Source organism: Papio anubis, chromosome 20 (genome assembly GCF_008728515.1).
Source record: "Papio anubis isolate 15944 chromosome 20, Panubis1.0, whole genome shotgun sequence".
NCBI classification, from domain to species: domain Eukaryota; kingdom Metazoa; phylum Chordata; class Mammalia; order Primates; family Cercopithecidae; genus Papio; species Papio anubis.
Window position 1 is genome coordinate 16,881,018 of NC_044995.1, and position 14,768 is coordinate 16,895,785.

At 42.2% G+C, this 14,768-nt stretch overlaps 1 protein-coding gene and 1 pseudogene across 6 annotated transcripts in view; both read right to left on the minus strand.

Moving 5' to 3' along the window:
• Window positions 1-437: 437 nt before the first annotated feature.
• Window positions 438-14,768, minus strand: part of LGALS14 (lectin, galactoside-binding, soluble, 14) — a 114,659-nt gene continuing 100,328 nt past the window's right edge. For 4 of the 6 annotated variants that reach the window (XM_017951936.3, XM_009194447.4, XM_031659025.1 and 1 more), the window contains 2 exons: window positions 5,094-5,304; window positions 438-3,298 (listed from right to left, as the gene is read on the minus strand). In XM_017951936.3, the coding sequence (XP_017807425.1) occupies window positions 3,182-3,298; window positions 5,094-5,304 (328 nt within the window). In that variant the 3' untranslated portion in view covers window positions 438-3,181. Of the gene's footprint in view, window positions 3,299-5,093; window positions 5,305-5,808; window positions 5,886-7,797; window positions 7,861-14,768 lie in introns of those variants that run through there. The other 2 variants (NM_001161716.2, XM_017951937.3) reach the window with 2 other exon arrangements.
• LOC108583280 lies at window positions 12,092-14,077 on the minus strand (annotated as a pseudogene).

The window sequence follows — 14,768 nt, forward strand, 5'->3', positions numbered from 1 at the left end:
ATGCAGGACCAGAAGAAAAATACTTCATGTTCTCACTTATAAGTGGAAGCTAAACGATGAGAGCTCATAAACACAAAGAAGTAAATGACAAACACTGGGGCCTATTTGAGAGTGGAGGGTGAGAAGAGGGAGAAGAGCAGAAAAAATAACTACTTTTTGGTTTGCTCAGTACCTGGATGGTGAAATAATCTGTACAACGAACACCCGTGACAAGGGGTTTACCTACACAACAAACCTGCACATGTACACTTGAACTTGAAAGAAAAGTTAAAGAATGGTGAAAATAAATAAATTGGGGAAAATTTTTTTTAATTTCCTTTTTATTCCATCTTCTTGGGCCCCTCACTTGCAAATAGAGGCCCACATACACGAATGTTTAGCACCATCACAGATGGCATCCCAGAGGAATCGCAACGCTGACAGAGTTAGGCATTAAGGACATTATTATCACAGTATATTTATTCTTTGGGGGCTTCAGTTATAACTGGAAAGACCAAAAAACCTTTGAGATGAGGAGGCTTTAGAGTTCATTAAAGAGTTTCTGCTTTTTGAGCAATCCCAAATTTGCTGGGAGAAGACAATGAATTTTGATTGAGCAGGAGGAGGAAAGTTGTTGAGTAGATTTTCAGAGGCAATTCAAAAATTATCAGTTGAATATTCACCTTGGACTCTATGTAATCTCTTTGTATGTGAGATGTCATTCCTGGCCACCATGAGCACAGAGTAGCAGCTGAATAAAGATGAATGTAACGAATGACCTTCAGGAAGTGCATTGAGCTGGTGAATATCATTCAAGAAAGGGCAGTCACTGTGTGTTTGCCTGGCAGGGCCGGCATGTAAAATTATCTCGGTTATTCAAATAAAATGACTGCCGGGCAAGCAGCAAGTCGATGTGAAATCCAAGTCATTTTCTGCTCATTAAGTCAGTGGTTTCAGGATAGTTTTCATCCACTCACAGCACAAATTACATAATTCCCCAAAAAAATGAATTCCATGGTGGTGATGGGGCCTATAATCCATTATCAAAATAGAGAAGTGATCAAGACTGTGAAACGGAAGGTGTAAGGAGGAGAGTGTACCTAATCAGAACCCAAGAGTTTCCAGTGTGAGGGGAGGGAATTTCATTCCATACTGGAAAGAAACAAGGAAGAGAGGCATGAAGAGTGTCGTTCACTGTGCGTTAGCATCTCAAGGTATCTGGATGTTAGGTTAAAGGAAGGGTAAGGAGAGAGGCATACCTATGAGTGAGGTTGGAGTTGCAGAAACTGTTGCAATGAACATGGGGAGAGACAATGAGAATGATTAAAATGACACCTGAGATGGCCCTTGCAAACCGAGAGGCTATTTAGTGGGACTCTCTTCAATCTGCCTTCATTGATTTTTAAATAATATGTTGTTTCTCTTCTCCTAAGTTGTTCTCCATACATGCTATGAAGCAGATAATCACAGCTCTTCTATTGGGGAAAGGTCTGTCATTCTGCCATCTTGGTAGGAACTCCAAGAATCTGAGAATGGAGGGTGAGAACAAGTGCTACAGAGAAACATTCCCAGAGAAAATGAAAATAACTGTCTGATTGGTTTCACCAGTGATATGGATTAGAGAATGCTGTCTGTTTCATTTTGCCCCTCTAAAGTAGGTGTGTTCATTGCCTTTTTCCTGTCTCCTTTTGTCTTTTTGGTTTCATTTGTATAAAGCAGATGGTATGTCCCTTTGGTGCACATGTTGAGAGAGACTGCAAGTGATAATTTTTAGTCACCTGATAGACACCATATCCTGATTAGATAAGATACTGCACTTCACTCTGAGCCTGTTCCTGCTGTAGTATTGCCTTCAGAGATCCCTTACGGGTTAGTGTTGTTGGTATGTGGGAAGTATATAAGCCAGTAACTACTGAATGGAACTAGTTGCCAAGGATGGCCCCTCATGACTACAGTCACAATAACCACAGCTTGTGGAGTCCTCTCCTTTTGATTAGGGGTGTCTATGTGACTCACCATGGTCAATGTAAAGCTATAGAAGTGACACTGTCTGCCGTTCAAAGGTAGGTCTTATAATGCCATGCACTGTTTCCATGAGCCTTTTGAAAGGCTTTCTTTGCTGAAAGGCAATCACCACTCATTAAATCCAAGAACCATGAGACTCTCCTGATTTGAACATATTCAAGGCATGAATGGAAAGGTGTGGTAGTGAAAGAAATAACCATCCAGTTTCTAGGTGTTCACTCAGCCCTAGTGTTGACTTGGACATGAGTGAAGCATCCTCTGAAATCCCAGGCTAAAAGATTTCTCTAAAAACATGACTCCCATCACATGACCTACCACTCACATGAGTTCAATAAACCTGTAAAGCTGGGAGAGATCAAAATAAATGATTGATTTTAGTCAATATGTGTTGGGAGGTTTGTTATGCTACAATTTGTCACTGGAACAGCAGTAAAGCAGGGTCTGTTCACTGTGACCATGTGCATGAACTATGTCTATTCCAATAATAATCTACATGTTCTCTGATCTAAAACCATGACCATTTACTTCCAAAGAGAAACCTCTGGATTCTGCACACAAAAAATGGAAAAATCTTTGAATATTTGGAAATAAGAATAATTGGGATTCTTTAAGGAAAACACTGGGCTCCAGTATTTCCCTACTACTTAGATTGAAAACTTCACAATGTGCCTACACAATAAGCATCCTGAGAACAATAAAAAAAAATTAAGGAATTCCATATGATTTTCCTCAAGTTACAGCTTCTGCCCGAAGCCACTAGGTACACCTATGTGGCTGTAAGCAGCTACCTAACATTTCAGTGCAGTGAGTCATCTGACATGGGGTAAGGATTTTGGTTCAGACTGTCTGACGTCAACTACATACTATAGAAGGATGCTGTTTCTAATGTCTTATCAGACATTCCAGGGACCTTGTCACTCACTCCCTTTGTCACAGGAAGGTTTATCCCCTTTGATTTCCTGATGCCTCCCATAGAATGCCCTGGCCCCTCTTGGGGATGACCACTTCCTCTTTTCCCCTCTTAAAGCAAGAACCAATCATGTGGGGTTTGGTGCTGTTTTAATGATCCAGTGTAGGGGAAAGGGTGAGGAGGGATTATTCTGTTAGCAGGCTCTGGGAATCCCATGGTCAGGTAGAAAGTGGGATTCCTCAACAATGAGGAGTCTGATCATCTCCCTCAATCGCTGATAAGCACTCTGGTCAGGGAGATATCTCTCAACACTTGCAGCATCTTCACAGATGCTGGCGGGAATCGATGGGCAAAGTTGTAAATGCGTTGGCCATTTACCATTACCTACAAGAGGAAAAATGCATCAGAAAGACAGTATGCACCAAACAGGTTTTCAGCCCTTTCTCCTCTCTGACCTAGTACAAATAACCTTCCCCACGAAAACTCCTAGTTACACAAAAGTGAACCTAGTAGACACATTTCTGTTTGCAGGCTACATTTTGTGCCTATTTAAGACAATTGCTCATTTTGTTTCTAATGTTTTCTCTCATTCCCCTAGTGAAGTTATACACCATGTCACACAGTCCCTGTTTACTCAGCCTCCCTTCCAACCTGGAAGATCCCCATCACCAGGGACTCTGTCTCAGGAACTTGAGACCCTGCATCTCACACAGGACCTGCCACAGGGTTACTACTAGATCATGTTCATTGAGTACATACTTTTCAGTTCCATGAACTGTGACTGCCTTTTACTACTGATGGCACAGTTCCTCTTTGGAGTAGCCTACATCTGAGATGGTAGTGGCAAAGAATGAAACCCAGGATTCTTAGAGAGTTAAGGGAGGACAGGTCTTGTAAAACATAGGATATTATCTTCAACAACTTTTAAGCATAGAAAAAGATCCCTCACTTGACTGAATAAGATGTGAATCTTTTGGCCTATTCATTAGAGAAAACCAAAAAGTATGGATATATTCCTTATATTGAGGCTATAGAGAAAGTCCCCTTCTTAATGTACATTTTTCAAATTTAAAATTTACACATTTTTGAGCTGGTTTTTTCATTTTTTTTCTAATTATCTTCCAGTATAAGTATTGGGAAATTAGTAATGACAAGAGGATTGACTATAAAACTTAATACAGCATCATATGTGAGAGCAAAATACTGGAAAAAACTTTAATGCCCAAAAAAGGGTCAAGTTCAATAATTTTGAGTAAACTTTTTAATGGAATATTATGCAATCTTTAAAAACTGAAGTGGCACCATGGATTGATAGTGTCTTCAAGCTATATTCTTTGTCAACAAATCAACTTAATTCCTGAAGTGTAATGTGTAGAGCAACTTATACTGGAATTTGCTTAGAAACAAATGAAATCATAGACATAGCTATATCCATCCATAGGCAAAGATTTCCTCTGAAAGGCTGGGCACAGTGGCTTATGCCAGTAATCCCAGTATTTTGGGAGGCCAAGGTGAGCAAATCACGCAAGGTTGGGAGTTCAAGACAAGCCTGGCCAACATGGTGAAACTCTGCTTCTACTAAAAATACAAAAGTTAGCCAGGTGTGATGGCATGCACCTGTAATTCCAGCTATTGGGAGGCTAAAGCAAGATAATCGCTTGAATCTGGGTGGTGGAGTTTGCAATGAGCTGTGATCACACCACCGTACTCCAACCTGGATGACAAAGTGAGACTGTCTCAAAAATTTTTTTAAAAAAAAGATTCTTTCTGAAGAAGAGCGGAACTCTAGTAATGCTGTTCTTATGAGTAGAATTGGGGCCCAAAAGTTAGACAAAGACATAATTTTTGAATGATTAAAACCACCTTTTTCTTAAGTATATTGTATACATTCAGCTAAATGAAAATTTAAAGAATGGCATAAGTAGAAATGAGCACTATGGGAAAAGACAGGAGATTCTCCACTTTGGGGGAAATGGCAGGTGAGCCGATCTTGATGTTGGTCAGATTTTGGAAAGAGCGGAGGATGGCAGTGCAAGCAGAGGGTGCTCTGTGACGAAAACCTGAAACAGGAGTAGTTATGGAAGATGGGCCCCGAGGGACTGGTGGCACCAGGTCAATGAAAGCTGCCTCCTCTAGGAGCCCACAAAGCTCCAGTGCTGGAAGCTCCTGAGGTACTCACCTTGTATTCTTTGTGACGCACATAGATGCACAGCTCAAATGGTTTGCCATCTTCAAAGGGCAAATAGTAGCATTTCTCCTCGTACCTCCATATGCCAAACACACGACTGTTCATGATTGCAGGATGACCAAAGTGCAGTCGGAATTGGAAAGCAATATCTGAGTCCTCATCCGTCCCAGTGTAGAAATTCACCTCCAGCTGTGGGTCCTTGCTGAGGTCAAAGCACACAGCACGTTGGGCAGGTTCCTTCATAGTGCAGACACACACTCAACACACACACAAATCCCTTTCCCCCTTTACCCAGGGCAAGAAGTCTCCCTGATGATACTGCAGTCCTGGTCCCTGTGGGGATGCTTCAGCTCCTCGTGCTCCCGGGCAGAGAGAGGCTGTGCTCCTCATCCCCAGACAAAAACTGAGCACCAGTCAGGGACCTGGGCCTACGACCTGTTCATTTCCTGGAAATTCTATGCCCTTTAATAAAGAGCCACGGCCCCAACCCACTGAGTGTCCTCCTCCCCTAGTCCCCATGGCTGGCCCACATGCAGTTGCTGCAGGTCTCATGCCTGGTGCTGGAGGGTCTCCAGGGCGTGCACTTGCATGAGGTCTTCATTATGCCAACTAGACATTTCCACATCACTCACACATAAGGTCACACCCTTAGCAAATATTCCCCCTTCTCTCCTCCACCCCCTCCATTGGACCATGGAGTACTCACACAAAAGTGAGGATCGGTGTCCCTGTGATTATCACGCAGGAACCAACAGACAAGGAAACAGGCAGTGTGTATGGTACCTGCCAGGGTATTGAGAGTGATTGAGAGGTAAAGGGTCAGCCTCCCCTATTGTAACAGATTCCCATGGTGCAGGAGGTTAGAGATCACAGGGCAGACTCTGAGGCCTCTCCCCTTTCACCCTACCACAGTCAGGGCCCCATATTCCTGAAGATATGGTGGACCCATAGGTAGGAGCAATTGTTCAAGAGCCAGGCGTCCTGGATTCCAGTCCTCATTCTGCCGCTTACTAGCAGTGCAATCTTAGATCTATTACTTAACCCTCCCTGCCTCGGTTTCCCCAGAACAAGGAGGATTGTCAGTAATTCCTACTTTGTAGGGTGTTCTCAGTAACAGAGGAGTTAATATATATAAAACTTCTACTCTAATCCCTGGCATGTGTAGGGTCTGTTAGGGGTGACCTAACAGAACAGGGGAGTCTTCCTGAGACATTGACCTGCCTTATTTTCAACTCTGAAAATGAAAACAAGACTTGAGGGTGAAAGAATTTAGAAATTCAGTCCAGTGAGAAACAACACTTGTTGAAAAAGAGAGAAATGATGAAAGAACAGGAAACGCCTGTGTGTGGGAGGCACATGCATCACAATCATCAAGGGCAATGGACGTCCTTCCCAGAAGCGGACACATTGCTGACAGCACAGCCTCAGTACTTGCACATATGAAGCCTGTGGGTCAGGGACATAACTAGAGGGAACGATTGATTTCTACGACTACTACAAGTGGTTGATGATTTTTCCATATTTTTGAGATAGGGTCTTGCTTTGTCACCCAGGCTGACATGCAGTGGTGCAATCACAGCTCACTGAAACGTCGAACTCCTGGGCTGCAGTGAGCCTCACACATCTGCCCCCTCTTGTGTAGCTGGGGCGAAAGGTGCCTGCCACTCTGCCAGTCTGATATTTAAAGGTTTTCAAAGAAAGGGTCTCACTATGATGCCCAGACTGGTCTCAAACTTCTGGCCTCAAGTTACCCTCCCATCTTTGCCTCCCAAATTGGTGGGGTGATGGCCATGAGCCAGTGAACCCAGCTGCTTTGTTGAGTAACATTCACAGTAAACTCTGTCTGAATTCAAACAGAGCTTTTTCTTTCATGAGTGGAGGAACAAGTTTAGTTTCAGTTCAGACAGAGCTTACCGTGAATATTTCACGTGGTTCAGTCGCTGAAACCATGGCCTCTAACATTCTTCCCTGGCAAATCAGTGTCTGAACACTCTCCTGTTCCACAATGGGAAGAACAGGCTGAGCTGGGGCAAGGAAGCTGAGCTTGGGAAGCCAAAGCCAGTGGTCACTCTGTGCAGTCCCCACCTGAGGAACCATCACCCCCATAGTCTGCATTGCTCTTCCCTACTCTTACTGGGAAGACATCTACCGATGCTACATTTCGCTCTCATAAGTGACCTGAAACTAGTCCTTGGTAACTCACAATCCCCAAGATCCCTACCAGTTAAGCCATCTGGGATCCACATTGCCACACATGAAAAGACACACAGCTGCTTCACATACCTGCTCACTGTGCACATAAAGATGACCATGCACTGGTCTGGCTGTGAGCAAACATACACTCACATCACAGACAGGAAGACAAAGCACACTCAACCACTTACACTCACTCACACACCCGCCCATCCTGGTGGGGCATCCACCTCCCACCTAAAGTCACTTAATCTCAGCAGAGTTTACCCTCATCAGATACCACCACACACTCACAGAGGGTTACACTGGTCCAGGATCCCCACCTCACACCCCACAGTCATCTCAGATACTACAGCCTCAGGGTTTCTCTTCCACACAACCACACCTCTCAGGAAAGCATTCGCAGTAGGAGTGCTCATATTTTCATCTCAGAAAATCTCCCCTGTTTCTTTCTTGGTTTATGTGACTTGAGATGGTTAAAGTCTGTGCCTTTTCAACTCACGGGTAGTGATGACATTGTTCTCTCCTTCTGGGCGACTCTTCGGAATTGTGTCCAGTCTTCTGTGTGAATCTCTGAGTGGGATCATTTAAATGCTGCAACTCAGAGATGCCCTCTGGCTTCATGCCAGATTCCAAGCCCCTCCCAGCAAGCTTTCCGTGTAGCAGGAGAAAGACTCAGATGTCAGGAAGAAACTCGGTCACAACCATAGCTGTTTGCTGTAAGGCAGTGGAAATGACAGTAGTGGAGGTACCAGGCTGTGGATTGGGTTACCAGGGATAGGATGATGGAGTGAGGGGTAGTGATTGTAAAGCTTCTCTTTGTGCCTCTCAAGCATTTTCTCCACTGTGCAGAATCTAGCCAGAAGGTGTACATTCTCTCAATCTGTACAATGACTAAAAGTAAATTGGGAATTTTAGAAAAAGACGTTAGACCTAGAAGGCAATTCTCTTTGCATTTAAAGATTCTGGGAGAGCCTTTGAAGGTCTGATCCTCCTGACCTTGATCCTCAGGAGAGAAGTAGAGAAAGTTACTGCATGAACCTGCCTCACACTAGGCCCCTTGGCTCTGCCATGTGAGGGTCACTCACATCTGTCTGTCACATACCTGGACTCTAACTACATTCTCTGCTTTGTCTTGGAGTCCATGTAAAACAAAGTTTCAGAGATACTGTTTCTCCTGTAGATTCTGGGAGAAAGGTGAGATTGGTTTTTTTTCTTTAATTTTTTTTTTTTTTACTTTTATTATAGGGGTACATATGCAGATAAAGTCGTGTCATGAGGTTTGTGGTACATAAGATTTCTTCACCTGGGTACTAAGCATAGTACCCAATAGTTGTTTTTTCTGCTCCTATCCCACCTTTCACCCTCCACCATAAAGTAGGCTTCTGTGTGTGTTGTTCCCCTATTGGTATCCCTGAGTCTCATCATTTAGTTCACAATTATAAGTGAGAACATGGAGTATTTGGTTTTCTGTTCCTGCATTAGTTTACTAAGATTCATGGCCTCCAGCTCCATCCATGTTCCTGCAAAAGACATGACCTCATTCTTTTTTAGGGCTTCATAGTATTCCTTTGTGCATATGTATCACATTATCTGTATCTAATCTGTCCTTGATGGGCATTTGGGCTCATTCTGTGTCTTTGCTATTGTGCATAGTGTTGAAAAGAACATTCATGTTCATATGTCTTTAAGGCAGAATCAGTTATATTCTTCTGTGTATACAATAGTGTATACACCTATCCCAGTAATGGGATTGCTGGGTTTAATGGTAGTTCTGTATAAGCTCTTTGAGGAATCACCACACTGCTTTCCTCTATGTGTGAACTAATTCACACTGCCACCAATAATGTGTAACTGCTCCTTTTTCTCCACACCCTTGCCAGCATCTGTCCTTTTTTGACTTTTTAAGAAAAGCCATTCTGACTGGTGTGAGATGGTATCTCATTGTGGTTTTGATTTGCATTTCTCTAATGTTCAGTGATACTGAGCCTTTATTATATACTTGTTGGTCACCTGTAAGTCTACTTTTGAAAAGTGTCCCCCGTCTCTACTAAAAATACAAAACATTATCCAGGCGTGGTGGCGGGCGCTTGTAGTCCCAGCTACTCAGGAGGCTGAGGCAGGAGAATGGCGTGAACCCAGGAGGCGGAGCTTGCAGTGAGCCTAGATCGCGCCACTGCAGTCCAGCCTGGGGGACAGAGCGAGACTCCATCTCAAAAAAAAAAAACAGAAAAAGAAAAACCATCTGTTCCTGTCTTTGCTCGCCTTTTGTTGTTGTTTTAAGACAGGTCTCACTCTGACACTCAGGCTCACTGCAACCTCTGGCTCCTGGGCTCAGGTGATCCTCCCAGCTCAGTCTCCTGAGTAACTGGTACTGCGTACCAGCTGTGCAGACCTCACCAAAGGGACCATCACCCCCATAGTCTGCATTCCTCTTCTCCACACTTATTAGAAAGAGACACCTACGAATCATACATTCTGCCTTTAAATTGTTCTTTTCGCCTTTAAATATTCTGGGACAGCACTGACCTTGATCCTCAGGATGATCCGGGGGAGAGGTAGAGAAAGTCCTTGCATGAACCTGCCCTACGCTAAGCCCTTTGGCTCTACTAGGTGAGGGCTGCTCTCATCTGTCTGTCCCATACCTGGACTCTAGCAATACTCTCTCCTTTCTCTTAATGTCCATGTGAATCAAAGTTTCAGAGACACTGTTTCTGCTGTAGATTCCAGGAGAAAGTGAGATTGGTTTTTTGTTTGTTTTTTAAGCATTTATTTTAGGTTCAGGGGTACATGCGCAGGGAGACTCATGTCATGGGGGTTTGCAGTAAAGGTTATTTACAGCACTAAGCCTAGTACCCAATAGTTATTTTTTCTGCTCCTGTCTCGCCTTTTACCTTCCATCCTCAAGTAGGCCTCAGTGGAGTTGTTTCCCTCTTGGTATCCACGGGCCTCATCATTTAGCTCACACTTCTAAGTGAGAATATGCAGAGTTTTGTTTTTCATTTCCACATTGGTTCACTAAGGTTAATGGCTTCCAGCTCCATCCATGTTCCTTCAAAAGTCATAATCTCATCATTTTTTGAGGCTGCATAGTATTCTATGGTGTATATGCACCACATTTTCTCTATCCAGTCTGTCCTTCATAGGCATTTAGGTTGACTCCATGTTTTTGCTGTTGTGCATAGTGTTGTAATAAACATTCACATGCACATGTTTTTATGGTAGAATGATTTCTACTCTTCTGGGTATATACCCAGTGATGGGATAGCTGGGTTGAATGTGGTTCTATTTTAGCTGTTTGAGGAATCATCACTTTTTTCCACAATAGTAAACTAATTTACACTGCCACCAACAATGTGTAAGTGTTCCCTTTTCTTTACAAGCTTGCCAGTTTCTGTTATTTTTTAACTTTTGAATACTAGCCATTCTGACTGGTGAGCGATGGTATCTCATCGCGGTTTTGATTTGCATTTTTCTAACATTCAGGGATGTTGAGCTTCTTTTCATTTGCTTGTTGGCCACCTGTATGTCTTCTTTTGAAAACTGTCTATTAATGTTCTTGGTCTACTTTTTTTGAGACAGGATTTCACTATGACACCCAGGCAGAAGTGCAGTGGTGAAATCTCGGCTAACTGCAACCTCTGCCTGGGCTCAGGCAATCCTCCCAGCTCAGCTTTCTACGTAGCTGAGATTACAGGTGCTCGAGACAAGACTTGGCTAATTTTTCTATTTTTCATAGAGATAGGGTTTTGCCATGTTGCCGAAGCTGGTCTTGAACTTCTGGACTCAAGCAGTCCTCAGCCTCCCAAAGTGCTGGAATTACAAGCATGAGCCACTGCTCCCAGCCCTTTGCCCATTTTTTATGGGGTTGTTTGTTCTTTTCTTGTAAAGTTGTTAAAGTTCCTTATAGATGTTAGATATTAGACAATTTTCAGATACATAATTTGCAAATATTTTCTCCTTTTCTGTAGGTTGTGTGTTGATTCTGTTGATAGGTTCTGTTGCTGTGCAGAATCTTTTTAGTTTAAATTGATCCATTTGTCTATTTTTCCTTTTCTTCAAGGTTACTTCAAGCTATAGTACAGCTTGAAGTTGGGTAATGTGATGCTTCCAGCTTTGTTCTTTTTACTTTGAATTGTCTGGTTTATTCAGCTTACTCTTGGTTCCATATGCATTTTAAAATAGATTTTTCTAATTCTGTGAAGAATGTTATTGATAGTGCAATAGGAATACTGTTGAATCTGTACATTTCTTTGGGCAGTGTGGCTGTTTTAATGATCATTATTCTTGCCATCCATGAGCATGGAATGTTTTTCCATTTGTTTGGGTCATCTCTACTTCTTTAAGCAGTGTTTTGTAATTCTCCTTGTACCATCTTACACCTCCTGGTTAGCTGTATTCCTAGGTATTGTATTCTTTTCATGGCAATTGTGAATGGAATTGCATTCCTGATTCGGCCCTATAGTTCACTGTCATTGGCATATAGGACTTCTAGTAATTTTTGCATATTGATTTTGTATCCTGAAGCTTTGCGAAAGTTGTTTACCAGCTTAATGATAGTTTGGGTGGGAACTGTGAGGTTTTCTAGATATAGAATCATGTCTGTAAACATGGATTGTTTAACTTCGTTCTGTATTTGGATGCCATTTGTTGCTTTCTCTTGCTGAACGCTCTGGCTGGTACTTCAAATACTATGCTGAATAAAAGTGGTGATAGAGAGCATTGCAGAAATTGTGGTTTGAAAATCCAGATTCAATTCTTGCTCCATATATCATGCATATTTCGAGCTGCAATTTGTCAACTACAAAACAAAACAAAAAAATTATCTCCTAATTCTGTTTTATTGGCCGCTCACTTGCAAATACAGGCCTAGAAGCACCAGTGTTCAGCACCACGGACAGCACCACAGAGGAAACAGTTTTGATGGACTTTGGCATCAAGGACATTTTCAAAGAGTAGATTTATTCTTTGGGGACTTTCAGCAAAAACTGAAAAAGCCCCACAGACCATTCAGAAGGCAAGGCTTTAGAGTCCAGAATAACCTTCTATGTTTTGAGTAATACTATATTTAGTGGGAATGCTATATTTAGTGAATTTAGGTTGAGGAGCATGAAAAAGATGTTGAGCGGGTCCCCAGAGGCAAATTAAAGTTCGTTTGTTGGACATCGCTTCCTGGTCTCTATATCTTCTCTTTTTATCTGAGACGTCACTCCTGGCCACCATAAGCACAGGATAGTAGGTAGTATAAAGATGAGTATAACAAATGGCCTATGTGAACTGAACTGAGCTGGTGAATATCAGTTAAGAAAAGTCAGTCACTGTGTGTTTGTCTAGCAGGGGCAGCATGTAGGACCCTGTAGGTTATTCAAATACAATGGGCATCATCCAGGGATATGTAGATATGAAATCAAACTCATGTTATTCTAAGAAAGACATGGCTTCCAAGATAGTCTTTACCCACTTTGAGCAAGAATTGCCTAACTCCCCCAAAAACTGAATTCCATGCAGATGAGAGGGCCTATGATCCATCAACAAAACAGAAAGTGACCAAAACTGTGAGAGGGATGATATATGGAGGTCAGTGTACCTAATAAGAAGCTGAGATTTTCCAGTGAGAGGGGAGGAAATTTCAGTTTACACTTTAAAGAAACAAAGAAGTGAGGCATGAAGGTGTTATTTACTGTTCATTGACACCTCAAGGTAACTGGATGTTAAGTTAAAGGAGGGCAAAAAGAGAGGCACACCCATGAGTAAGGTTGCTGTTGAACAAGCTGTGACAATGAACATGGGAAGAAAGGATGACGATGACCAAAATTATGCCTGAGATGGGCCCCGCAGAAAAAGAGGCTATTTGATGAGACCCTCTTCAATCTGCATTGTTTGGCTTTTAGGTAATATACTGTTTATCTTCTCCTAAGTGGTCCTCTATCTGTGCTATGATCCAAATGATCACAGCTCTTGTAGAAAGAAAAGGGCTGTCACTACGCAATCTTGTTAGGAGCTTCAAGAAGCTGACAATAGATGGTGGAGCCAATTGTTGCAGAGAAACATTTTCAGAGAAGATGAAAATAGGGTCCAATAATGTGGACCAGTGACTGCTGCCTATTTTCTTTTTTGTTCTTGTTTGTTTTTATTTGTCTCTTTAATTTTTATTTATGTTCAATGAACTAGCACAGTTTCATTCATTGGGTGCATGTTTTGCTTATCAATTTAAAGAAGATCACTTAGTCCAACTTAATGAAACCTATATCCTTTAAGTACTTATAAAAACACAAGCAGCAGATATCAAGACAGTATATCCAGAGAAGGCCATGCTGGTTTGAGCAGATGTAACAAGAGTGAGAACCCTGGCTGAATTTTCGTGGGTGGTTCCAGTAAAGCTGTTGGTGACCCATCTTGCTTTCAGAGTGCTGTTTATTATCTTTTCCCTTTCTAAAATAAGTGTGTTCACTGCATTTTCCTATATCTGTTTCAGTCTAATATTTTGATTTGTATAGGGCAGATAATGTATTCTTTTAGTGCATACGTTGAGAGAAAGTGCACCTGATAATTTGTAATCACCTCATGGACAGCAGATCCTAATCGGATGATAAGATGCTGAACTTCAATCTGAGCCTGTTTCTGTAGTTCTGTTGTGTTCAGTGGTTCCTTACAGGATTAGTGGTTTTGGAATGTGGGAAACATGTAAGTCATTGAGGACTGGGTGATAATAGTTGCCAAGGATGCTCCCTCATGACCACATGTCAAAATAACCACAGCTTGTGGAATCACTTACCTTTGATGTGGGCTGTCTGTATAGCTCACTGTGTTCAATACAATGTCACAGTACTGACACTGTCTGCCTTTGTAAGCTAGGTCCTGTGATGCCTTGTACCTTCTTCCTGAGCTTTTGGAAGGCTTTCTTTAGTGGAAGCCAATCATCATTCATTCAGTCCAAGAACCACGAGACTCTCATGATTTGAGGGAATTCAAGGCATGGATTGGGAGGTGAGGTAGGAAAGGAAATAACCAGTCAGCCCCCAGGTGTTCACCCAGCCCCAGTGTTGAGTCAGACATGAGTGAAGCATCCTCTGGAATTCCAGCCTAAAAGATTCTTCAGAAAACGAGACTCTCACCACATAATCTACCACCCACATGAGTCCAGTTAACTGAGAAAGATCAGAATAAATGATTGTTCTAAGTCAATATGTGTTGGGAGGTTTGCTGCGCTGCAATGCCTAGTGAAACAGCAGCAAAGCAAGGTCTGCTCACTGTGTCCATGTGTATGAATTGTGTCCATCCAAACAATAAACTACATATTTTCTGGTCTAAACCCATGACTATTTGTTTCCAAATAGAAATTCCAGGATTCTGCCACAAACATCAGAAAAATCTCGCAGTTGTTTTTAAATATCAACAATTAGAGTTCTTTAAGAGAAATCTTTGGACTCCTATGTTTACCTAATAATTGCTTGAATTAAAATTTTCACACCA